The sequence below is a fragment of the Zeus faber genome (genome assembly GCF_960531495.2).
Source record: "Zeus faber genome assembly, chromosome: 14".
Lineage (NCBI taxonomy): Eukaryota > Metazoa > Chordata > Actinopteri > Zeiformes > Zeidae > Zeus > Zeus faber.
Window position 1 is genome coordinate 18761958 of NC_137200.1, and position 26253 is coordinate 18788210.

The 26253-nt window shown below is 46.0% G+C and overlaps 1 protein-coding gene across 1 annotated transcript; it reads right to left on the bottom strand.

Annotated features, from left to right (window-relative positions):
- On the bottom strand, positions 1–25955 carry LOC307239917 (short transient receptor potential channel 4-like; the record flags this gene model as incomplete). Its single annotated transcript, XM_080013494.1, has 14 exons — positions 1–681; positions 1326–1415; positions 1610–1651; positions 3530–3724; positions 3984–4179; positions 4356–4477; positions 4560–4760; positions 4901–5040; positions 5524–5860; positions 11330–11530; positions 11789–11965; positions 13458–13598; positions 24997–25215; positions 25797–25955. 14 exons carry the CDS (start codon positions 25953–25955, stop codon positions 1–3), a joined length of 2901 nt encoding a protein of 966 aa, XP_079869620.1.
- Between the last annotated feature and the right edge of the window lie 298 nt (positions 25956–26253).

Genomic DNA, 26253 nt, shown 5'->3' on the forward strand with positions numbered 1-26253 from the left:
CTAGGTGTCCTCCCTAGGTGTGCCGGCTGTAAATCCATCCGCTACTGTCCCGCTGCCGAGAAGACTCTCTCTTTCCTCTTCGTGTAATTCCTTTTCCCCATCCTCGTCCTCGTCCGCCAAATTTGTCATCGTCACCGACTCTCCTCTGGAAACGTCCTCACCCTTCTGTCCGTTCTCACTCTCTTCGCCGCTACCCCTCGCCTCCCCTCGCCGCTTGGCGTGTTCCTCGGCGTCCGAGCCGCCGGACTCCTCCGCCTCCTCGGACAAAGGGTACATGTTCCCGGAGGCGCCCCCGGCCCAGTGGTGCTTCTGAAACGGCCCAGCGTCACTGGCTTCTCGGGCCACGCTCCTCCTCTGGCTCGCCGTTTGGCCGGAGCTCTCGTCGGCGTGCAGGAGCACCAGCCCGTTGGCCAGGCTGCCGAAGGCGTCCGGCGGCCGCGGCGACGCCGTGGCGCCGCCCCGCTTGAGGATGGACGTTGTGACGGTGAACAGGCTGAGCTTGCTCTTGGCCTGGACGCGGGGCGGAGCAGCCGAGACCTTGAGCGAAGCGTTGGGGTAGGCCAGAGCCGACTCCCCTACCCCGACGCTCCCGCTGGACTTAGCCCCCAGCAGGGAAGGCTTTCCTGTCTTCATCATGCCCATCACCTCGTAACGGAAACTGGAGATGTCTTGTTTCAGCTCCTAGGACAGCAAAAGTGCTGAAGAGTTAGATGGATACCAAATACTGCGTCTCAACTAGGAATATCTACGCCTTTTTAATGATCGAGGTTCTGTGGATGGACAGATAAATAGGTACTGTGTTCATCCCAGAGGGGAAATTGCAATGTTCAGAAGCTCACAAGAACACGGTCAGACAAAATAGTAACAAGGCAAAACAAAAAAGATATGAAAGAATAAAAGAAAAAATGGAAAATGGAAAACATACACCGTTAATTAAAACAGTTTACTATACGCAATAAAGACATATCAATAAAAATCTGCCAACATACACAAAACCTTATGATAAACACCAGATATAACCGAAGATAACAGAAAAAAGATCAACTTTTTAATAATGAAAAAAAAAGAAAAAATTAAAAAGGATCAGAAAAATTAAAAAGGCCATGTCCAAAAATGAAATACACGGTCCTACACAAATACTTATATTTGCAGTAAAGGATTTAAGCCATAATTCCAACATTACAACGTGATTACAACCCCTATTCTCCGTCGTATCTAAAATAATAAGAAACCTAAAGGGACAATTCTAAAAACTGTATGTAAAAACTAAACGGGATTCGACTCTCAAACGTCCTACAGAACATGAAATACTGGTCGGACACTACCTTGAAGTTCTCCTCAGTCAGACCCTCCTCCGTTTTGGCGTCTCGGATCATGGCCGCTACATAGCGCTTGACCAGGTTCCTCAGTACCTCCTGCCACGGTAATGGAAAAAAATGAAAGAGCATATAGAAAATCCACCCTATCGGTAGAAGTACAGCGAGGACGACCGGTCGGTTGAAGCAAAACGCACAGGGCACTGACGATATCGTACTGTCTAACCCAAATTTTGAAAGTAGACATAGGTAAATGGAAAGAGGAGGTGGAGCGATGAGGAGAGGACGTTCACCTGATACTGATGATTTGTCCTCAGGTTCTCGGCCGCGCGCCTCTGTCGACAGGAAGGGACGGACAAGGAGACGGGGAGGGTGAGAGAGAAGAGTGGGGGAGTCAGGAATCACAAATGAAGACCCGACGAGTGCGTGCATTTTTGTAATGGCCTCTCACAGGGCGACACTTTGGCATCGAACTTTGCCCGCTGTGACTTTCACAGCATGGGGCCCGGCGCAGTGTCAGTGCACAAAAATAAAAAAAGAGCAACATGGACGGTAAGCACTGAGCAAATGCTTCAAAAAGTGTTTTGCACCGTTTCTCCAAAGTGAAATCCCGTCACCTTCACCCGGTTATGAGATTTGGGTGAGGATCTAATTAAAATCCAATTTCTGCAATAACAACTGAAGTTGACCATGATGGAGTGCCGCCTCATTACGCACCACAGGGTTTCACGCTGAGATCTAATGACGTTTGATGGCCACATGAGATACGATCCCGTCGCCGAGGAGGGGGTTGATTCTCCGTGAAAATCCCATGAGGTCGTAGAAATCTGGAATCTGCTTGAATACAACTTCCAGTTGTATTTTTATTTTGAACCTGGATGGATTCTCTCGAGACGCTCACTATAGATATTGACAGCTCCACTATCAATGCTGCTGTCGCGGTTGGGAACCCGGAGGTCACACAGCGGACGCCCAGGTTCCTAACCGTCCGACCCCGACCGACATCTTTGAACCTCCTTGTGGAACCCTATTGTTATTGCTCGGACTTTTATTATTATTATTAATCTTCTTGGCATTTTTCAGTATGCACGGACATGGCTGAGGTCTTGTTGTGCGAGTTTTATCGTCTTGTTGTTCAAGTTTTATCAATATCGGTGTACATTTGGAGCAGAAATTTGTGAAAAATCTTTTGCAATTTGACCAAAAGTAGAAAAACGTTGGAGCGACTTGGTTCGTTTGAGCAGCCGGGGCGCTTTGTGACATCGCCACCCGGACTTATATCAGTGCGAGCCTCGAAAGGAAAAGCTTGGCCAAAAAATGACTTGCGCCCTGTGGACTGCATAGCGTTTGCTGCGCGTAGACAGACAACCTGAGCCGATGCTGCGTTTAATGGAACTTAACTTCATTCGGAAAACTGTAACCATGCGCTGCGTTTGTTTGCCACGAAACCCCGAAAACTATAATCAGTCACAGAAGGTGTCTTTGCACCGCAGGAAGTTCGAAGAACCTTGGGAGGAAACGTCCCTTTCCTTTTGTTGCCTACATTTCATGATCCAGGAACGATCGTAATTAGGGAGGTAACTGCATACCGTTTTAAGGTATACCGTGGTATGAAGCAACCACAGTTTTGAACCATAAGCCTTTCCCTGTAACACCGTGCCCACGGTATAAATTAATGTTGCAAAATTGAAGGGGTAAACCTTAATTCCTTAGGTTTCCTCTGCGCAGTAGCAGACAGCCAAATGTTTAAATAATCCATCCTATGAGTAATTTCGCCAAGCACAGTGTTCCGCGAGAACTGCTGACCCTAATATTTTACAACGTGGTGCATTAGGTTAATTGTGGGCGCGTGGGAGCAATTGTAAACAAAGATGGCGGAACGCGACGCTTGGCGAAATGTATTATTCGATGGATTATTCCATCATTTGGCCGTCTGCTACCACGCAGTGGCAACGTAAGGTGAGGTGAAATAAAGTTTACACTAAAATCGGGTCAAAATCGGGCTGAATTTGGGTAGTCCGGCATTACGGAAACTCGGAAAACTGTAATACGTACCTAACACGACTGAACTGGACCCTGTGTGTTGCTGCCTGCCGCTACATGTATTATTATTATGTTCATTTGTTGTTGTTTTTTTATTACCGCCATTGTGTTGTTGAAAAATGCATATGCATATGCATACATGCGTAAACTTGAAAGACACCTTTACTTACACCAATGGTCCCAAAGGTTTCTCGCCGCATAGAATGCGTCCTCTTGCACACCTGCATTTTGATCCAGCACATGAGGTGCCAGGCGGATTTGGGGCTGGGGACGATGTTGAACGGGGCGGGCAGGGTGCCTCCCTCCTCAAAGTAACTCATCCACAGCTTGGTCCTGGCAAACTTCCACTCGATGTCTGCGTGGTCCTGGAATCACGATCATGAACAGCTTGTTTTTAACGATTGCCAAGCTAAATATTCACACAAATACGTCCACCAGATAATAACTGCAAGTGCCCGGAGAAAACAGAGCAAATAAACCCGCTGCTTAGGAGACACATGAGACTTTACTGGCCTTGGATTGCATCCCAGAGCTTTCTCTGAGTGTCCTGAGTCTTAATAAAGACACAGACCACCTAGCCCTTCTCCTTTTGGGAATGAACAAAAAAAAAAAAACTGTGCTTACAGCAATGTGCTGGTAGGAATTATTCATCATGGCGATGAGCATGTTGAGGAGCACGACGAGGGAGATGATGTTGTAGGTGCCAAACATGGTGGCCCCGACAAACTCTGTGAACTGGTGGTCGGCATCCACGTTGGTCACGTACAGGCTGATCAGACCGAAAATGGACCAGAAGAGTGACTGCAAAGTCTCAAACAGCCTGAGGAGGAGAGGACAGGTAGGCAGAAAAACTCATGGTAAACAGAAGAGACTCTGCGTTTAGGGTGTCTGTTGTTCGGTCGTCACGTACAAAAAACAAACAACTTCAACTTTTGTTTTCAACTTGTTCCATAGTTGAAAACAAAATTACAAACACACAGACAGACACACACTCACGTGGAGAAAGCGTTGTTCTGCTCAACACAGCGGATGCCTTTGCATTTGCCCCTCTCATCAGAGGCCTTGGTCTCATAGTAGAAGTAGAGCTGGTTCAGCCCATTAGCGAAAGCCAACAGAACCTGAGTGAAAGATACCAAAAAGGAGGAATAAGCAGGACAGATTATGTTGCGTACGCGTATCGTGACGGTGGAATATATTCACCAGGCAGTAGATGAAGAGGAATTTGAGGATGTCCAGCATCATCCTGCCGAGGGAGATCTGCAACGGTCCCAAGTGAGAGTTGGCTGTAAACAAGGAGATGAGGCGCAGGGAGCTGAAGATATTGGCGATGGCAAACACTGCCTCCGCCACCAGCGTCGGGTGCCACATCTCCCACTGGTTCCTGGGTTTACAGCCGCTGTACTGAACGTCACGACAAGGCCAAAGAGAGAAAGGAATGGGCGCGAAAGTGAGGAAAAAGGCACAACGTACTTGGAGCCAGATCGGGCTTTGGTTTTACCATCTCGAGAATGGCGGCCCATCTTGAGGGACTAACGTGTTACCTTGGTGTAGGCTACAATCTTGAGGGAAATTGTGGCCAGGTAGAGCGAGTTCATGACAAAGTCCATCAGGTTCCACCAGTCGTGGATGTAGTCCTGCAAGCCGCCGTCCCACATCTGCTTGATTTCCGCCCAAACGAACCCTGGACGCAAGGAGTTTGTGTGAGCTACAAACAGTGCTTCGAAGTTCGAGTCAGTGTGCTTTTAAGATTTCTCCTGCCTGCACTTTATTATTCCACATGAATTCTTTAATTTCATCAGGTATCCACTTAGCCATCGATCTACCCGTCCGTCTATCCATCCATCCATGATCCATCCATCCATCCATCCAGTCAATTGTACATCACATTACACATCCTTCCATCCATCCACATCCATCATCCTCCATGATTTCATTGTTTATCTAAACATCCTTCAACTCAATCAAGTTCATCCAAAAGCTAACCCTCCCCCTAACCCATCTATTCATTCATCCATCCAACCATCCATCCATCCATCCATCTACACATTCTTGAATCCAATTATCTATCCACCGGTATCCATCCAACCCTTCGTCTCACACTCTTCTCCACGTCTCCTCCACCCCTGCAATTACATCAATCAGTGCCAGCGTTCCCTTCACCCACCCAGCACCCAGGGCAGAATCATCCACTCCACAGTGGTGGGTGCCGGGCCCTGCCGGTCCGGCTCTGTGGTGACGATGTGCTGGGAGGCGAGGAGCAGCAGGAAGAGAAAGGTCAGGTAGGAGGCCGTGTGACAGATGAACTTGATGAAGGGCTTGCGGATGAAGAGGCCGTAGTGGCTCTTCGGGGCCACGAGGTAGCAGAAGGCGAAGACGGGGAAGAGGAGGCCGATGAAGACGCAGGTGATGAGCTTGCCCGCCCAGTGGCGCCGCCTCCAGCCGGGAAACTCATCGTACCACCGGGAAGCCAAGAGCTGCTGGCAGTTGGGTTGAGCTACAAACTGGATCGGGTGAGAGAATATAGACGATAAGAGGGTGTTGAGTTCTGCCTGACTCGAGTAAAAAGAAGATACTGTCCAGTTATTAACCATCCCATGCATAGGGCGTAGCAGGGGATAAGTCCCTCTCACTATTGAGAACACGTGTATTTATCCCCCCCAATAAAAACATGAAAGAAGCACAGGACAAAACGGCTTTAACGTTACCCGTAGATGCAACAATGCCTCCGACAAGGACGGGTCCTTTTTCTTCAGCAATGGGGTCTTTTTTTTTACTGCCAAAATATGAATAATGCGCTCACACAACCATTGAATCTTTTGTGGAAAACGTAATTATCCCTGCCACTCACACACGCACGCACGCACGCACACACACACACACACACACACACACACACACACACACACACACACACACAGTGTTGTGATCTCAGTCGGCAGCTGCACAGTGTCTCCTCCTCCTCTTCTCTGGTGCCGTGCGCACGCAGGCAGGTTGACAACCATAGAGGAACAATAAGGGAGGCGGTCCAATATTAGGACATTTTTTTCTCAAAAACTCTTATAATGTAGAAATATTGTCTTCTGTGAGAGAAAAATGCTTACGATCATTTACTTTGACTGAGGACAAAGGCCTCCACCTCCAGAGGGGGAGTTTTTTTTTAAAACATTGTCTCGGTTTTCCCAGGAACCCCCACTCCCAACTTTCCCAATGTAAAGAGAAATGTTCTTTCTCTCTACAATGTCAATTCTAACATGGAAGAACCAGATCACATTTGACCCTTTTTACCTTGTAAGGAGATGAAGAATCACCCCAGGGAAGCCTGGAGGTGCATTGTAAGGGATTGTGATCCGCGTCTGCCAGGTCATTTACAAGTTCCTGTGAATTGGCTGTTTGAGTTTGGCATCCAGGGAGACAGTTGAGGGACACAGACTTGTAAATGACTTCTGACCCATGCCACACCCTCTGTTGTTGTATAAAGCCCTCTTCATCAGAAATAAGATTAGAGTGGTCTGAACACTGCTTTGGAGCAGCACTTAACCTTTCTCTTCATTCTGCAGAATAAATAATCTTGAACATTCTCAGTTTTGTTTTCGTGTAGCGGGCAGATTAACCTCACCAATCATTGCAGAAGAATTTCTTCTACACTTCTCTCCGGTAACTGTCTGACTATACTTTTCAACAGTAGTTTGCAAATTCACACTATTGACTGTCAATCTATTTTCAAAAGCACAAGAATAACACCTGCCCCACTGGCCCCTGAACAGGGACTCTCCGGCGCGGGGCAGGGACACAGAAGGGCCGTCCGAAGAACGCACTTGTCCCGGAATTTCGTACCTGAACACCAAAGTAAGCCAGTGCAAGAGCAGGCGTTTAGGGGTGGGTGGGAATAAAATAATTGCCACTCTCTATATATTAAGTCAGTGTACCATAAAAATGATTCTGAGGCTATTTTAAGGTAAACAAAAATTACATAGTGTTGCTTTAATGTTTCCCCCCCAATGTTCAAATGAAACCTACACCACCACCAAACATGATCCCATATACTGTATGATTCCAACATTTTAGTATCGACCATCATTTTGGAACAAACAAAAAATTTGCCCGTTATTATAATAATGGGATTCATCTGAATCTGTTGTGTGTTGGAAAACAGTTATACCGGGAAAAAAAAACGATGATGATGAAAGTAAACCGCATAACTGTATAGTACACTGTAGGAATGGTACAACCGTATTGTTGAAGCTGCTATAAAAGGATGAATACAGAGACAGAGATCTGGTGACACAGATTGGACACACACACACACACACACACACACACACACACTCACTCACACATTCGCACATAGCACTACGCTGTGAAATAGAGCTCTGAGCCCTAACATCAGAGACAGAATGTCACAAAAAGCTTACTGCCACAGCTTGATGCCAACTCAACAGGTCCAAACCCTGTTACCATGGCAACGTAGCGGACGACGATGAGTCGGTTCCTAATTCTAAAACCCGACTACTTGCTCGCTGCTGCTTGGAAATAAAGTGGAGTATTAAAAGGAGCATGATTAGCAGGACAAGTAGGACAATTTGTTGAAACAGAAAGGGAAGTAGGCCGCTCCTGTTCCGTGCATATCTGAATTTACAGTAACATCTGGGTCTGACTCTTCAAGAATACTTAGTTTTTATCACATTGGTACCTGTTCAGGAACTAGGGCTGTCACGACCATGACATTTTAATTGACGTTTAACTGTCGTACAAATAATTGCAACGACTCAATTGTATTTTGTTGTTCATTGGATGCAGCTATTATTATATAAATCCTGTAACAGTGTAATAATACACATCTGCATTATGAAGAAGGGGCGGTGACATCAGCGACCCGAGGAATAAGTCCTCCCAAAAACTGTGAGCGAAACAACTGGCGCGCCGGCTTATAAAATATCTTGCGCTTATGAGAGGAACCACGCGAGGTTTCCGTGAAATTTGGGCAGCCGCGTTGTACGAAATTGCCACCGTACCCCGGTGGGACCCTCGCAGAGGAGGCCTACGTTTCAGGTTTTTATTCATACATTCAACAAACTGGGTGCATAGCAGTTACAGATGCTTTGCTGGTAAACACTTTCTCATTTAAAGTTTTCGCCTCCTAAACTCCTATAAGTATCTCATTTGCATCTGCGGCGGGGGGGCGGCGCTTGTTGTTGACTCTCTAGTTCGTCTTAAAAAAGAATGGAGTGGAATGGTGGAGGATTTTAGTGCAAGATTATCATTTCCCCAAAGCTCCCTGTGCTACAGATTGCCGTTGACTGACCATTCCCATGGGAAATTTCAGTGTAATTGGCAAAAAAAAACAACCCAGATATGTGAATATAAAATAATAAGGGGTTTCATTCCGTTACACGAAATAGTATTGCTATAATTAATTTTTTCAGTTCTATAACTTAAACTCAGACATTATGGCACAAAAAAAGTTTTTATCCCCTCTCACCGGGAGGCGCCGTTAATCTGCAGTATATAAAAATTGATTACCGCGTCCGGCAACTCCACTCTGCCTCTTTCAGCTGAGATCTCTCCACCGTTGGAAATGGTTGTATCACTTTAATCTCTGTACACAGTCCAAGGTAAGCCGCTGCCGAAACTCCCGGGCGGCGAGAGTGGATTATTGGTACTGTGTGCGTGTGCGTGTGCGTGTGTGCGTGTGTGTGTGTGTGCGCGTGTGTGTGTGTGTGCGTCTGTGTGCGTGTGTGTGTGTGTGTGTGTGTGTAACTGCCCTGCATTGAATTTAAGCGTTGAGATATCTCTCCTTGTCTTCCTTATACTGTATCGCACACCTTGAAGGGGTCTCCCTTCAAGTTAATGGTAACGTTTGGGTCTTTGGACTTTGGAGGTGGAGTAGTAACGCGTATTAGTTTTTCGACGGTAAATTCTTCAGATCCACACAAGTGAAACGGATGAGAAGCGATTGCATCACAGACAGAACGCCGGGTAAACAAAACAACAGCGAAGTCAGGAGGGCCTTTCGGAGCCGGCGGGGTGTGCAGCTATTTAAACCACCGACGCCTCTCACCGGGTAAATAGCCCACGCGTCTGCCACAAAGATTTTCTGTCAAGATGCGGGAGCGGCTTTCGTCAGACCCCTCTGAACGACCGCGACGGCAGCTCCCGTATGAGGAGGCCAGGGCGGCCGCGTGCTCTCCCTGCGGCGGGAAGCGCCCTCGGCGTGCCAAATCCTCTAGCGGCGCTTTCTTTTGCGTGTCCTCCGAGTGTCGCTGGAATGCGATGTCAGCCAGGTTTTGACCGCGACCATCGAAAGCCAAAAAAGGAAAAAAAGGAGCGACTGAGTGACACTCGCACTCATTTGACTGAAATATTAAAATGTTTACGCTGCGGGCTGCAACCGTGGATCCCCTCTTTTGTGTGGCTGGCTTGGAAGCAGAGTAATGAAAAGTTCCTGGCTCTACAGCGTAAAAGCCAAGCAGCTGAATCGCTGCATTATGACATAACTCCGCCACACTGCAGCTCTGTCAAACAGGACCAACACCCATCCATGCCCGCTTTATGCAACATCAGTTGGAGGGAGGAGTGTCCACAGGAATGCCACTACTTTGAATGCCACGACTACTGATGAGGATGAGTAGTCGGGGCATTGATCACATCAAAAGGGCAGCGGGGTGGAATTTTGAAGCTTGTCGCCAGGCCGCCCGTCCTCCGTCATGATGACAGCGCCGATCGAACTCAGCCTGACGTGAGACGACGCGGGCGCACCCGACCGACGCCGGTCAATAGAGGTGCTGTATCTTGGGGGAGGCAAATGGGGTTGGTACGTTAAGTGTCGGGAGAACGAGCAGGGAGAGCGGTGGGTGTTTCTTTTCCTGAGAAATAAAACGCCCACTTTTTTCGGGGCTTTGCTTTATTCCCCGGCGTCAACAGCCAGACGAAAGGCGAAGCTGCTGGGCAGCCGTTAACGGAGACTCCATCAGAAGTACATCGCCATCGGCTGCCGAGCGCTGCTAGTGGCTAAAGATAACTGGATGAATTAATGAGGGGAATGAATGAGAGGGCCCCGGGGAGGACGGCTGGAGCTTCTTCCGTCTTTGACACTGTAGGGGAGATTCGTTTTATCTTTATATTCCAAAATAAAATTAAAATAAACCCAATTCCTTAGGATAAAAACGGCCGCCCCGTTAACCCCCTTGATACTCTCCGAAGGGGGATTTTTTTTTTTTTTTTTGATTCCAAAGCCAGTCTACGGTAATGGTAAACACACTTTTAAGCTTTTTCAAGTTTTAGATTGGAAAACATGGTTGACTGAGTGAACTGGATAAAAGCGTCGGACCCTGGAAAAATATTGAAACAGACTCCTTTGATGGAACATCCAAACTACAACATATTGGCGTGGTTTCGCGGACACACATTGGGCCTAATCTTAGACTGAATCACACTTTTAATGAGGACTACCTGAAATGGCCTTTCTCAGTCATGGTTTAAACTAGTCTCAGACTTGTACTGGTCTTGGTTAAAAAACAACAAAAAACTGGTTTCCAGAAGGAAGGTTAGAGCTAATCTAGGTGTAAGTGAATGCTTACATTAAACCTGGACAAAGGCATGTTTATTTTCGGATTAATGGATTTGGGTTGACCTTGACAACAGAGAAGATGGATTATCCAGAGAATTTCAATGATGATGAAACACCACCACCGAGATGAGATGAAACGGTGGTTATAGACAGAAGCAACCCCCTAACGGTGGATGACTAGTCCTTCATGACCTTAGTCTGGGTTTTTCTTAGTCTAGAACTTATTCATCTTAAATTTAGCAATGTCTCAGAAAGGCATTTTTTGAAATTCCGGATTAATCTAAGTAGGATTATTTTAGTCCCGATTTATATTAAACCCGGTCTGGGAAACCGCCCCCTAAAAACACTGAGGCAAAGTGCGCAAAACCCATTGAGGGTTTGAATTCCAGTCGCTTTCGATTACCTCTTTCTGGTGGTACTTTATGGCTAGCTTGAGCCTGGCTAGATCGTTGTTGCCCTCCTCCTCCAATAGATTTATGTTGTCTCGGAAATTCAAGATCATCTCCAGCTCCCTGGAGCTCCGGGTCTGGTCCAGGAGGTCCTTAGCAAACTGCTTGCACTGCTGAGACAACTCTTCGTACTCGGTCTTGAACTCATTCTCCACCTGAGAGAGACACGGTGAAAGGCTAAGAGACAATGATCCCTGAGGAGCGACGACCGATTAACATCGATGAGGAACACACTAAGGTATATGCTCGTAGAAAAAAGACCTGCCACAAACACATGCTTTAACACTTGGATTTCTTTCCCGTTAATGCAATTCCGGCACTTCAGAAGCTACCAACTTTAATTCTGCCTCACCGCTACCCAAATGGATCGACCTATGACGATGGAATTGTTTGGACCGTTTACCTGCACCCACCTTGCTGAGCTCCTGCAGCTCCCAGCTGAGCCTGAATGCGGTGAGGAACGGGTCCTCGCTGGACAGGGCAATCAGCGAGGGACTGGATAGCGCCCGGTAGATGTTGAGCCGCGAGCGGGAGTGCCGCAGGCTGTCCACGTCGGAACTCGACACACACTCCACACAGTTGCAGCGTACCTGCGGTGTTGAAATGCCACCTTTGTAATCCCCTCCCTGTTTGAAACTCGCAGCGACCAAACAACAGCCGAGCAGAGTGTCACTTTTAAACCCCCCCCGGGTGTTTGGCTGAGCTGGGAAAGGGTGGTGTTCTTTTATCTGGGAGCCCACAACTGAGAAAACACAACAAACCCTGCATTGCGCTTGGTAACGCTTTGTTTCGGTTGTCCAATGTGTGGCATATCCAAGGTATCGGACTGGCAAAGACGGTATCGGTATGGGTTTGGTGTGGTTCGGGAACTATATGGAAGGGTGGTCCCCAAAGCTAATTGCATCCAAATGACAAAGATTTAGGGAGTCTCCAATGTGCAGACAAGTTAATTCTAAGCGTTTCGTTGATACATAAAGTGCAAATCTCGAAGAGTTCCGTAGTTTTTGGCGGCACCTATGGCGAAAAGCGGTAATTGCAGGTGTGGTTTTGGAGCTCACTTCCCGGAGATCTCAACAGTGTCGCCTGTGTCATGTCAGTCAGTCAGTAGTTAACACCTGGGCCATGCCTCCATTACAATCCAAGGTTGGATTCTGTGATTTTAATGCATGGCCACAGACACCTGTTGATAGAGTTGAGTGTCAACATTGGTTGACAAGTGTTACCTTGCTCTCCACCTAGAGGTGCTGCCACTACTTAGTGCTCAGCTTAGAGTCTGGATGTTCTTTTTAGACTGCATGGCCTCTGTTGGTGTGTAAATGCCATGCAAGATATTTCTATATATTGTATAGCATTTCATTGTATGGTTATATGTACGTTAATGAGACTTTCATTGACGTTTTTGTTTTTTTGTTGCCTTCTTGGCTTGGTCGCGCTTGAAAAAGGAAATTGGATCTCCATGGTTCGTCACGAAAAAGGAGCCGAACGTATAAAGAATCACAATCACGAACAATGTTTGTGATCCTTCACATGTCTAAATTGATGACCCAAATCAGTTCAAATGAGTACAGTATAGTATTCACCTATTTTATTACATGCATTTTGCCTGTTTGCTTTGCTTTTATCGCTGCTATGTGATTGCCTTCTATTAATGTAAAGCACTGCAAATGAACCTTATTATCATTGTTATAACAGAATATAAATGAGGGTTTCCTGTGAATAATCAACTTTGTACCGGAAGGATAATCATTTTGTTTTGTGCACTAGAAGGGAAATGGAATATGTGAAGGTTCGCTGACTAGAAAATAGAAACACTAAAATAAATGTGAAATACATTGGCCGTTTCAATGGCTTTTCATTTGGAAATATCTTGTGAATCAATTAATGTTGTAATTGTGTGTTGATGGATATTAACCAACCCAACTATTCATTAAGGCCGGGCATGGGATGTTGTACCTGGGCAAGTTCATTAAATCCCCATTATTCATAACCCTGCACTGGCATTAAACACAGTACTTGTGTGTATTTATGCAAATGCACATCATAGATACAGTATGACATCATGCTTGACATATCTTTACCCACCTCGTGCGGCTGCGGCACAGAGACACCCTTCTGCACCAGGAGCTTGATGATTTCATAGTTGTTGGTGTGAGCCGCCAGGATGATGGGGGTGATGTCAGGAGTGAAGTCGGAGAACTGCTTGTCCAATAAGATAGGGGGAACCTGCCATCGAAAACGAAGAAAAAAACAGTTTGTACAGCGTGCCTCTGAAAAACATACATTGCTGTCAATTAGATGGACACGGGCGCTTCTGCCAAAAGCCATGTACTGTGCACTGCCTACAGTACACCAGGAGTGTCGGACTCATTGAGCTGGATTTGTTCAAATGAGACCTCAAGGGGGCCAGAATATCCTTTGCTAAAATCAATTTGACTCAACACATGGATATTTAGGCAACTTGTGTATTTATTATTTAATGTCATTCAGGAAGGCCTACTCATACCAATCAATGAGAAATTGGATTGTTGGCACATAAAGAAGAAGCACACAATGTAAAATTACATAATGCAGAAAAGAGAACTACAACAGATAGAAGTCGAACAGAAAGCATTTTCCTATGCAACATAATGACAAGAATACATTTGAAGTAGAATGGAGAAGTGCAATGAATAGCCGATCATAAGTGCCACAGAAAGCACGTTTCCTATTCATACGACTATTAACAATAATTACAGATTGTGTTTGAATATCTGTGTTATTCATTAATGATAGATTTGAAAGAATGTAGGTTATAGCTATGAAATGCTAAATGTCTGTCCAGGACAGCTGCACCAATCAAATAGAAATAGCTTGCTGGCACATGAAAACACTACAATGTAAAATTACAAAAAGTAGAAGAGAGAAGTGTACCCAATAGCCTATCATAAGTACCACAGAAAGCATTTAATACAACTATCAACAAAACAATAATGACATATTGGGTTTGAATATCTGAGTTGAATCTTTAATTATACATATTTGTCCAGAATAGCTGATTCGGATACCGTGGTTAATCCAGCTGCCCTGTGATCAGTAACTTTGGAATCCAGTGCACTATAGTCGGGTGGGAAAAAATAAGACGGGAGAGGCAGAGAGGAATGAGTGAGTGAGTGGTTTTGCCAATGGGTTTAATGGCCTGCAATATAAGTGCAATTGAGTGTGGAAAAGGAAGAGGCTACTTACATTTTCACTGGCTGGTTGACACATGTGACACCTGACACATCGGGGACAAGTTTCCGCCTTTGCGATTTTCGTCCGTGTGTCAGCCCGACTGCTCGCATAGATATGTTGTACCAGACAGACAAAATATCTTTGCTGCAAAGGCCGTCATCTTTGTGTAATTTGGGACAAGGCATTGATAGAAGGATTCCGAGCCAACAGATGAAAATGTATCCTTCAACAGTGCGCTACACTGCAGTTCGATCAGCTCCACTGGGAGTTCTTCTGGAACCTCTGATGCGTTGATGGTGAACGGAGAGCAAAAAAGCGCAAAGCCCTTCTCCAGCTGAGTGACGACAGTGAATCGATTGTTAAACTCGCATATAAGTCTGGACAGCACATTCTTGTACGTATCCATACTCTCATCATCGACAGGTAGACATTTTAGACAGGGGAAGTGGACTGGGTTATGCTGGGATAGCTGCGTCTCCCACGGGGCCAATTTCATTTGGAAATAGCCAATGCTGTCATAGTACACTTTTTTTTTTTTTTAAACCTGTGCTGTCAGCATGCTGGTTATACAACACAGAGTATTTGTGCCTTGCATCTAGGACAGAGTTAGTCTGCAAGTACAGTTCAACTTCTCAATCTGCAATGCAACGCTTGATTCATTCTTAAATCGTCAAGAACCGCTGACAATAACTCTGTCCTGTGGACGACCTGCGGGATGACAAGAGCACAGCTTTTTGTTGTACAGAGCTGCCACCAACCCCCCTCTTTGGAGAACCATGTTTTGGTCTCTAAACAAGTAATCACTACTCCAAGAGGAGCGAATCACCAAGGGTGAGACAAATAAACATAGAACTAAATCAGAACATAGAACTAACCTGGAAAAATGTACTGGAAACATGTATCGACAAAACTGAGTTAATTCAGTCCAAAAAAATTGGAACAGCAATTTGGCACGTGGCCTCTTTCTGTCATAGTTATGGCAGTAAATGAGGGAGAAAAGGAGAGGGATGTAACCAGGAGGGTGTTGGGGGTGTGTTCAAAGCAGGTGCTGGTGGTGTGTGTGTGCCTGTGATGGGTCCACCTGTTTGTTTGTGTCCACCGGTGGGTGCACAGGACTTGTCCCAATAACCTAGTTCTGGTTTATGAGTTTGGAATTATATCGTAGCGCAACCTGCCAGATGCCCCACCAGGCCACAAGCCCCGAGTGTCCACCCACGTAGCCGAGTGTGCTTGGCACAGGGTACCCGGAACCCTCTTGCTGCATAAGGTTTACAGTGAAACAATATACAGGGAAAGTCTCAGAGCACTTGCTGTGGATTAACAGCCTGAACCTTCTCTCTGAGCTTCACAACCACACCTGCCTTTTTCGCGACCATTGATGGTGTGCCGTCAGTTGCCACACTGACTGTGTGACTCCAGCCACCTCCAGTCTTGTCACCGACAAGGCTGGCGAGCACGTCGTTCGCCGTGGTAGTGTCTGTCATTGGCACCAGCGCTACAAACTCCTCAGTGACAGTCAAAGATGCATCCACACCATAAAAACTGAATGATTAATAGGAACTAATCACTTTCTCTTTGAGGCCTACTCCCAGGGGTGTGTTTTCATGGAGTGCACCCGTGAGAATGCAGCCGCAGTGCTCCAGCCGATGACGATTACCTTGTTAGGCTGAACCAAGTAGTCAAGGAAGAGAGGAGAGTGGGTAGAGGGGTTTTGTTGAGTTTGGCTTTTGTTTGGTATTTCTTCAGTTTATGATGCATTTTATTGAATCTGTATTAGGCTATAGTCATGTGTATTGTGTATATGTAAACATCAGATTGTAATTATGTTCTAAACGTAGGGTGTGGGTGTCCAGGTGCCCTTCACTGCATGGTGTTGGTAGGGACCGTGGGGATATATGCCAGGTGGGAAAGCAGGTTTGGGTGTTAGAGAGCCAGGGTCAGGTCGGGTGTCTCCACTGCCGCAGGAATCTGCTGCACCTGCAACACTGCTTTTGTTGTCCACCAGCCCGCTACATTATTGTAGTTGTTGTGAAACCCTTTGTGATTTTTCTTGGCTACCAGTAAAAATCGGAGCTCTGGAAAAAATGCCTGCTTGACCGGTGCTGTTAATTTCTCCAACACACTTTACACCTCAAACCTGCTGGGTTTCATCCCATTTCTAAAGTTTCACCACCAACAATACCTTACACCATGTTCCTTGAAATACCTTAAATTCCTTGTCAACCTAATTTTTCCGATGCTAGTGTAACACAATTGTCAGTGCAATAAGTCACTGTTTTTCCTACTTCTTCCGGATCAAAATGGTTCGTAGTGCTAGGTTTAATTAATTTATCCTATCATAGAAACCTCTTACTTTGCTCATTACACATAGTTGATAATAACTTGATGCAATTTAAAAAAAAAAAGTACTTTCTTTTTTTTTCCCATTCCGCCCAAAACATCTCGGGGCCTGGATAAACCTGCTGGGGGGCCGGATCTCTGACTTCTCTGGCCAACACAATAGGACCCGTTCATCAAACTCAAATGATTTGGGTGCTGCCGGGTTTTACCTCACCTGCTTACAGAGCATAAGAGGTAATTGCTTTGGCTGGAGACATGCACGGGCCAACGCTACCTTATTACCTCAGGGGTGCCCATGAATGGAATGAGCTGGATCACAGGCCATCCGTCCTTAAGCCCTTCGACAAGATGCCTTCGAGAAGGTATCAGGAATTGCCCAAATAATAGGGAGACTTGACGTCCTCCATGGCTGTCGTGCGCCAGCCGCCATCAATCCATCAATTGAAAAACATTTAGGGCGGCCTAGGGCAACCACACGGGCTACTGTGTGGTTTCTTTAAAAAGAAAAGGAAATCCATATTTCATACATTTCACTGGGAGTCATTATCCGTTGAAATAAACCCATTCCACACAGCCCTCTTATCATCCACTCCAGCTAAGCCCCCTCACTATTCCCTTGTCAGTCGGTCAGAAACACTGTGTGCCGGGCTGTGGGCTACATACGGAATAAGATGGCCTTGTCTACGCTCTTTTTAATTGAATGAATTTGAATGTGAATAGGACTTTTTTTTTTTCAATCTGATCATAGAAACAGGGAGAACAGGGGTGAGAATGTGGAGAGCCGTCGGAGGAAAGATCTGAGGCTGGTGGTGGAGTTTACCTCTCTTTTACCGCAACTTAACCAAAGGAATCAAACAGTCCTAAGCAGTCGAAAACAAATAGAGAATAAAATGGAGAATAAAAACAATAATAACACCGACAATTGTCAAATATATGGCATACAAATAGCCAAAAAAATACAAAAAACAACAATACAAAATACAAAACAGAAATAGTGATATATATAAAAATATACAGGATAAAGGTAAAAAAATAAAAAATAAAAAATGTAAAGAAGGAGGAGGAAGAGGGACATCAAATAACCCACATCAAACAGCTGCGGCCGGTGTGCAGGCACGGAGCTGAGATACCGACTTAAGATAACGGAGGGGAATTCAAACACAATTACGGCCCACTCACCCGAGCAACGTGTATCAGTGGTGTTACGCTCGTCGAGAGCGAGAGGGGGTGAATAGAAATTTGCATACGGAGGAGGGCGCGGTGCCGTTTCCCCGTTCCTTCTCTTCTGTCCGAGCCTCCTCTTTGGATCTCACCTGTGCTTCTCACGCGCCAAAGTTGCTCAAGGGATGTAGCATGTTGAAAAAAAAAAAAAAAAAAAAGCAACACGGAAAGGGCATCAAAAGCCCTCGGAAAACACAAACAGTAAGGAATAAATAGCTGGACAGGAAAGGGTTAATGAAAGCCTACGCAGTAAAAAAAGACGAAACGACTTCCCCGTGTGATTTACAGGGCGCCGTCCTCCACTAAATGCCCATGAAAGTGCTTCACCTGACCCGGAGGATCGCATATGAAGTTTAACGCACAAAACAAATCAGGCCCGAGTCTTTTCGAGACTATTAAGGGGGAAATGATCGTCTTGCGACGTACATCTTCGGAGCAGCCGGCGTAAACAGATGAGATGCTTCTTTTCCAGAAAGCCTTTTAATAGAATCAATGAGCTCGGCACTGCCACGGTGATCTATTCTCACAACCTTTCGTGCGGCGATGGAGGAGCGCCCGCTTACCGGCCCATTAAGGTGAAGAGTAAAGATGTCAGCTGATATGGATGGCGGAGGGCTGTGCGGTGGAAAATGACCGACTACGACTGTACGATAAAAATTTCCCTTAAAGGCAAATGTCTGAGCGACGAGATCTTTTAAGTCGGACTGCGACCGGAGGGGGTCACCGAAAGTGCTATCATGAGGTGTTATACGATTGTCTTTATTTAACCCCCGCTGAGCATTGCCTTTTCAGTGCAAGGAGCCAAATTTTGGCCAATCGTTCCCCACCCCCGGATAGGGCAGCTTGACTCCAGAGAGGATGTCTCTGATGTGTTTTGTCCCTCAGTCTCCCTTCGATCTCTGTATGTCAAATTCAGAGATGACAGGATGCGTTGAACCCTATAAGAGTTCAAGCTCAAGTTCAGGATTCAAGAGGTTATTTGTCATTTTGTCATTTTTTTCCACCTTATAGTGGTAATCCGTAAGATTACTTTGTTAAAAAAAAAACAATTTTTTTAAATATTTATTCTGTATTTGTTTAGCTGGAACTTAAAAAAATAGCCATTCAATGTATTTATGCGTTATGCTATGCTTGTCTATATGCTGACTCCTTTGTTGGTGACCGCAAAGAAATATCAGAACCTGGTGGTGTAGACACCGCCCCTGGGCTCAATAAAGAAGAATCTGTTTTACGCCCCTATCCTGGCGGGTTAGAATTTCCACGACGGATCAAACCTAAACCACAACCCTGTCCCCGCGACCAGCCGAAGCCATTTGATCCCTCTGCTGTCTGCCTCCTTCTTTATCTCTCCCTCGCTGCCTTCTTTTCTGCTTCGTGTCCCCCGTCACCCTTCCGTTTATCACTCATTTATTTTCTTCCCGTTTTACGTCCCCGGTTCCTCTGCTTTATATCCGAGCCGAAAGCCAAGAGGCAGTCTTTCCCGTGCTCCGCCGATGACGCTTCCATCATTTGCTCCTTTGTGGTGAACAAAGGCCAGCTGCGGTGCACTCTATTAGAACGTGTGAGAGTGTGCGTGAGAGTGAGAGTGTGAGAGACTTTGGGCAGTGGGAAGCCCAAGGAAGAAAAACTGTCCCTTGACCGATTCATCGATCAATAAAGCGGTACACCCATCTGTACACAGGAGGTTGTCACTTATAAGCGGTGACATTCTCATCTTCAAAAATGTCGCCGCGAAACCAACGAGAATGCGATGCACTCAATCACAAAAAAAGTAATTATAATCGCAAAATCAGAGTTTTTTTTTTCATGTCCTATTCTTCCTGAATATACCTGCAGTCTGTGCTGGGAGGAAGATAAAAAGCCGGAGGAAGGAAGCCGAGCTCCGTCAACCTATCGTGAGCACGAGACGTCTTGGACAAATCGCTACGGGGCCTAAGCAGCATTTTTTTTGCCCGGCCCTTGGAGGAATCTGATAAACGACTGTAGGGAGGAGGGGGAAGGGGACGGCGATGAGGGATAATCTATTCAGGGTAATGCGGTTTACCTTGAGCATTCCCAGAGATTTCGCCATATCGCGACGCTCCGGGCTATGGATGGCACGTAATGCGATCGGACTCAATGAATAGCAGTATGGCCTAACCTGCTAACCTTTGGCGCGGCTCAGCAATGGCTGTAAAATGTTTCCATTAACCTGTTATGCTCTCCTTGACTTTAATCACATGGCCTTTAACCCTGACACATTGCTCGCAAAACCATAAATGCAATAAATGAAACATGTTGTGTACAGGCGTCAAAGACAATATATTCTAGAGCAGTGGATTTTTAGTATTGTACCTCCAGTATAATATTTTTTTCAGCTGAGTACCCCCTTCACTGGCATTGGAAGAAAAAAAAGATAATTAACATAAATGATGTGCTGTAAGTGCGTTGTACGTCGTGCGTTTTTAATTGTCAGAGTACACCCTGCAGTACAGCTGCAGCGCCACTAGGGGCACACGTACCCCCATTTGAGAAACACTGTTCTAAAGCCCACTTGACACCGAATGCGTACACGCATTCTCCTCCCGGAGTGGTCTAGAGGCCGCCGGATTAACGCGTCTAGGTTTTGCAGTGTTCTACATCTCCGCATCGCCACCTTCTTTTCTGCTTTGTGTCCCCGTCACGTAATGTAATGCATTACAGTAATAAAATGACCAATGAAATGTCACTAATAATATTACAGTTACCCCCCTTGGCAGGGGATAGCTCGCAACCCACCCGTCCTGCAAACCCTTGTCCTATTGTGTGGTGTATGCACTGAGTTTAAGTTCTGGCACTGGGCGAAGCACAACCAGATCAACGCAGGGGTGCAGGAGGTCAGGCAGCGGCCACACGGACCCCACCCCAGATTCAAATTGTGCCTCCTCCTCACTGTACCCGGAGGCACCCAACCCACAGCAACCAGCCACAGGGGCAGAGCGGCTCACCATGCGCCCCCCCCGCCACGGCGGGCAAGCATTTTTGCTCAGCTGGACATTTATCATGTTCCCCTGAATGAGAGTGAAAACTCCCTTTATATAGTGTTTGCGAAGTGAGAATGACTAAAAAGAATACTCACAATTAAATTTACGGAATTATATTTACGTAACCCGACATCATCCCAACCGGAAGTGTTCGATCTTAAACCCAAATGTTCAGCGATCTCAGACTATTAAATAAATTGGACTAAAACCACGGTCTTACCGCTCAGTGGGGAAGACTGGAACGCAGTAACCCAGAAACCTCCCTTAACCATCACAACGGGCAACATTAGACACCTTGGTATTGATATCTCCACCAGTCAGAATAGTTTCCCCCATTGCTCGAATCCATCAAAGACGACCTCACTCGATGGAACGACCTACCCATCTCACTAACTGGCGGGATAACAGCAGCGAAAATTAATATACTACCAAAAATAGATTACATATTTTCAATGGCCCCAGTCCAACCAACTGTAAATTGCGTTAATTCTCTGGACGCTACGATCAATAAATTCCACTGGAAACACAAGAACCGGAGAATTAAACTAGCAACACTACAGAAGAAGCCTGTGGAGGCCTAGCAGCCCCAAACTTCAGGTACTACTAATTAGGAAAAAACATCTTTAATTTATAATTAAATGGTCACAACCAGAGCAACTACCGGGCCATGGATGGCAAGACATTGAACAAACAGAATGTCAGGTTTGATCAATACCTGATCTCCCATCTCTGACCGAATCGATAAGGAAACATAATTGCTTTTAAAACCCATTCGTCGCAACGGCTCTGTCAGCCTGGTGGAGATTCAACAAACTCAGTGGTCACACTCCATCTCCGAACAAATTCACTCCAATCTGGCACAACCCAGGTCTTACGGTCAAAAACAAAACAATAGTGTTCAGGTCTTGGAAAAGACAAGGAATTACTCATCTGGAACACATTTTTGAAGACAATTCCCTTATATCTTTCCCAACCTTAATCCAAAGGTATAATATCTGTGGCCACAGCTTCCTTCAATTACTTCAACTGCAGCAGTCTCTAAAAGTTAAAATCTAATTAAGGAACAACATCCTACAACTACCTCTGATGATTGAACATCTTACTCGTACAGACAATAAAAAAAAAAAATCCCTTTTCCAGAATATACAAACCTCTATTAAAATCAAGACATTTTGTCTTCACCAGCCATGGAATGGGAAAGAGATCTTTCTGTTTCCAATGATGTCAACTTCTGCAAGACGTTGATATCTATGACCCGCAATTCCAAAATGCAACTCATCCAGTATAAGATTTTGCAGAGAGCACATATCACCCAACACAAAATGTTCAATGGGATTCCTGGATAACCACGTTTTGTTCTCATCCTTCCCGCAATACCAGAGGTGACTACTTTCATGCCGTCTGATTCTGCACACCTACCGCGTGGCCACTTCCCAGCCTACTGCCCCCCAGCGTCGATCTGGCTGATCGGCGTTGATGCTGGTTGTACTCCCCCTGACTGCCGGGTTCAGGTCCTGGCGGCTTGCGCCTGGTGCCGGGTGGTTTCCGACCTCCGGGTGCTTTCCAGGTCCCCTTGGAGGCCGCTCGCCATCGTGGGTGCGGGTTCGGGGCCATCCCGGTGTCCTGCGGCAAGCGCACTCAGCTATGTGTGTGTGTGTGCTAGGGGCTTGTAACCGGGTGGGACACCTGGCCGGTGGTGGGCCTCACCTTTGCCTAGGGTGTCAGTCTGCCGGCACCCCGTCCTGCTCCGGGCCTGACATCAGTGCTTGGCCTCCGCGGCCGGGTTCTGCGCCTGTGGGTGTGTCTTAAGCCTGCACGTGGGGGTGGGTTGTACTGTATGTGCGCGCTATAGGGCCGCAGGATCTCCTCCAGCCCCCCGGGACTGGTTAATGCTTCTCTGGGCTGGGGGCCGGGGGGTCTTCTGTGGCTGCAGGGCGGGGTGCTCGGGGCTTTCCTGCAGTCGTGGGGTGTCGATACGGTGGCGGGACTCGGGTGGATTCGGAGCCTTTTCTGCTGCGTCGAGGCGGTACAATATAATACAGACCTCCTACACTAGAATTAATTGGTACTACTCTTGTGCACTCACCGGTGGACACATCACACACACACACACACACTGACACACACACACACACACACACACACACACACACACGGTCATCACAGGCGCACACATACCACCAGCCCCTGCTTTAAACAAACCCCTGAATATCCTCCTGGTTCCATCCCTCTCCTTTCCTCCCACATTTACCGCTGTTCCAGTTTTCCTGGGCTTAATTAACTCTGTTTTGTCGATACATGTTGTCGTCTGATGTTTCTATATTTACATTTTTTCACGTACATGTTGTTGTTTGTTTCTATGTTTATTTGTCTCACCCGTGGGGATTCTCTCCTCTTGGAGCAGTAATGATAATTACTTGTTTAAAGACCAAAACATGGGAAGATGGTTCTCCAAACAGGGGGATTGGTGGTGGTTCTGTGCAACAAAAAGCTGTGCTCTTGTCATCCTATACATAGGTCGTCCACAGGACAGAGTTATTGCAGCCGTTCTTGATGATTAGAGAATTCATAAACAGTTGCATTGCAGGCTGAGGTTGTGTTGTATGCCAAGCGTCTTACACTACAGGTAAAAAAAAAGAAGAGAATTTTACGTATATGAAAAGAGATTCATTGATAGTGAATGTGCTGACATCAACATAATAAATGATTAACGTTATTAATGTGAATTAATTAATCGATTTGATAACTTTGATCGCTTCAATCCCACTCTCCATAGGAAGATGGATCAGAGTAGATCTGTTAGATTGATATTATAAATCCGTGGTCCACATTACTTTGCCTCTAAATGTTGTCTGAGCGTCCCTCGAAAAAAACTGTAATGTGCGATGATGCGATGATGAGTAGTAGCTGTGTAGACCGCATAGCGGTTGCTCCGCGTGACAAGCAACCAGGAGACGACAGACCATGCTGCGTTCAAGTAAACTCTGAAAATCGTCCTGCATTTCAGAGAACCCGGGAAACTGTAAAACTCACCCAACACGACTAAACTGGAACTTGTGTATTGTTGCCTGCAGCTATATTTTTATATTCTTTTGCATAAAATCGACTATACTTGAAGGTTCAGCCCCTAAGTTGTATTTTTGTGGGTCATATTTTCAACGACTTTCAGGTGGCTACATACTTACTGTACAGCAACACAATTCGGCAACAGCCATGCTTTTGCCGAATTGTGTTGCTATTTTCAATATTAATTTATTCTACAGCAATATTATCTCCTCGCGAAATAAATATGGATTGAGGTGCATCTCTGAGACTCTCGATGTTGCTTTGGGATTTATTTAGTAAAGGTGATTTCATTGGCTGCCACATTGGAATGACATTCATCGAGATGTGCATAATCACAGAGCAAATTTGCACCAGCTGGATGGAATGGATACTGGGAATTTATTACAGCAGAATATGCCAGCTATTGTGGTTGCCAACTGTACCAGGGTATTATTTTGGACACTTGAATTATACCTTGCATTGTGTACAATCGTGTGAATCTATCACACACAGTTAGTTCTTTGAACAATATGGAAACATGACAGAAAGATGAAATACTAGGTCATATCCATTTAAAATTAAGACTAAGCATAGGAGCTTCACATAAAGTCTTGCTACAGAGGTCTGTTGACATTATGTCATTTCAAATATATGTATTTAGATTAGATTAGACCAAAAAAAAAAAAAGATTAAATCAGATTGTCGAAAATGTGATTCAATTTCTTGTTTTCCAGATCATGCGAAGCCCCCATACATCCACCAGCACCTGCACCATCCTGTGTGTCCAACTGTTCCCGTCCTACCTGCATGCCGCCGCTGGGCTTCTTGTGGTTCAGCAGCAGCTCCACCGCTCCCACCACCTCCTTGCGGATGGCGTGGAGCAGAGCATCCCCGACGTACACGTTGAAACTCAGCAGCAGCTCGATGATCTCCAGGTTCTCGTTCTCGATGGCGATCAGGAGAGCCGTCCGGCCCAAGGGGTCGATGCAGTTGATGTTGATCTTAAAGTAGATCTCGGCCTCCTGAGGAAATCGGAAATCCATCCTCCATCACGCCATTAAACCGTCTGGAGGCGCAGAAACTTTATCCATCCGTCCATCTGTCCGTCCCGTTCATTAACACCCTCTAGCCAACATTCTATCCAACCATCCATCCTTACATCCATCAATCCATCCATCCATACAGCCATCCATCTATCCCCATACATCCAACCATACATCCATCCATCTCAAACACACAAGCCTAGTACCTTCCTCTTTCTATCCATCATCCACCCACCCATCATCCATCCATCCATCCACCCACCCATCATCCATCCATCCAACCATCCATCCATCCATCCAAGCTTCCACAGTGGTGATATATGATTGTCATAGTTTCATAGACATCTCAATCACCAAAGCCCAGCCCCCCTCTCTTCATCCATTCTTCCATCAATCCATCCATCCGTCCATCCATTCATTCTTCAATCCAACCATCGATTCAGGCTTCATTAGTAATGATTTATGATTGTCATAGGTTCCATAGACATCTCAAACACACAAGCCTTCAGTCCCTTCATCTTTCCAGCCATCCATCCATCCATCCATCCATGCATACCTACCTCCAGGGCCTGTTTAACACTAGCATAGTCTCCCTTCTCCACAGCTCCTAGGTAGGCCTTCTCCTGGGGGGAAAGCTCTGACTCCGACCGCACAATCCTCAGCGGGATGCGGTCCCGGTACGAGGAGCTGTCGGTTCTCCGGTAGTACAACTGTGACATCTTGTCTAGCTTCGCCTCACCAACAGTTTTCTACCTCCGCAACGGCTGCTGTCAGGCTGGAGTGGCCGATCCTGGTGGAGAGAGCAGGAAGATTGCAGAGCAAATTAGACGAAAGTAAGGGTTGGATTCAATTTTGTCATGTCAACGGGTAAAAGAGGTAAACAAGGGTTAGGGAAAGAATAAGTTGATGCATTGAATTCCACTCAAAACAAAATAAGAACACTAACTAGTACAATGCTCATTTTAAATTCATGGCACTTTTGACAATTTTTTGAAAGCACTGCATACTAATTGAATT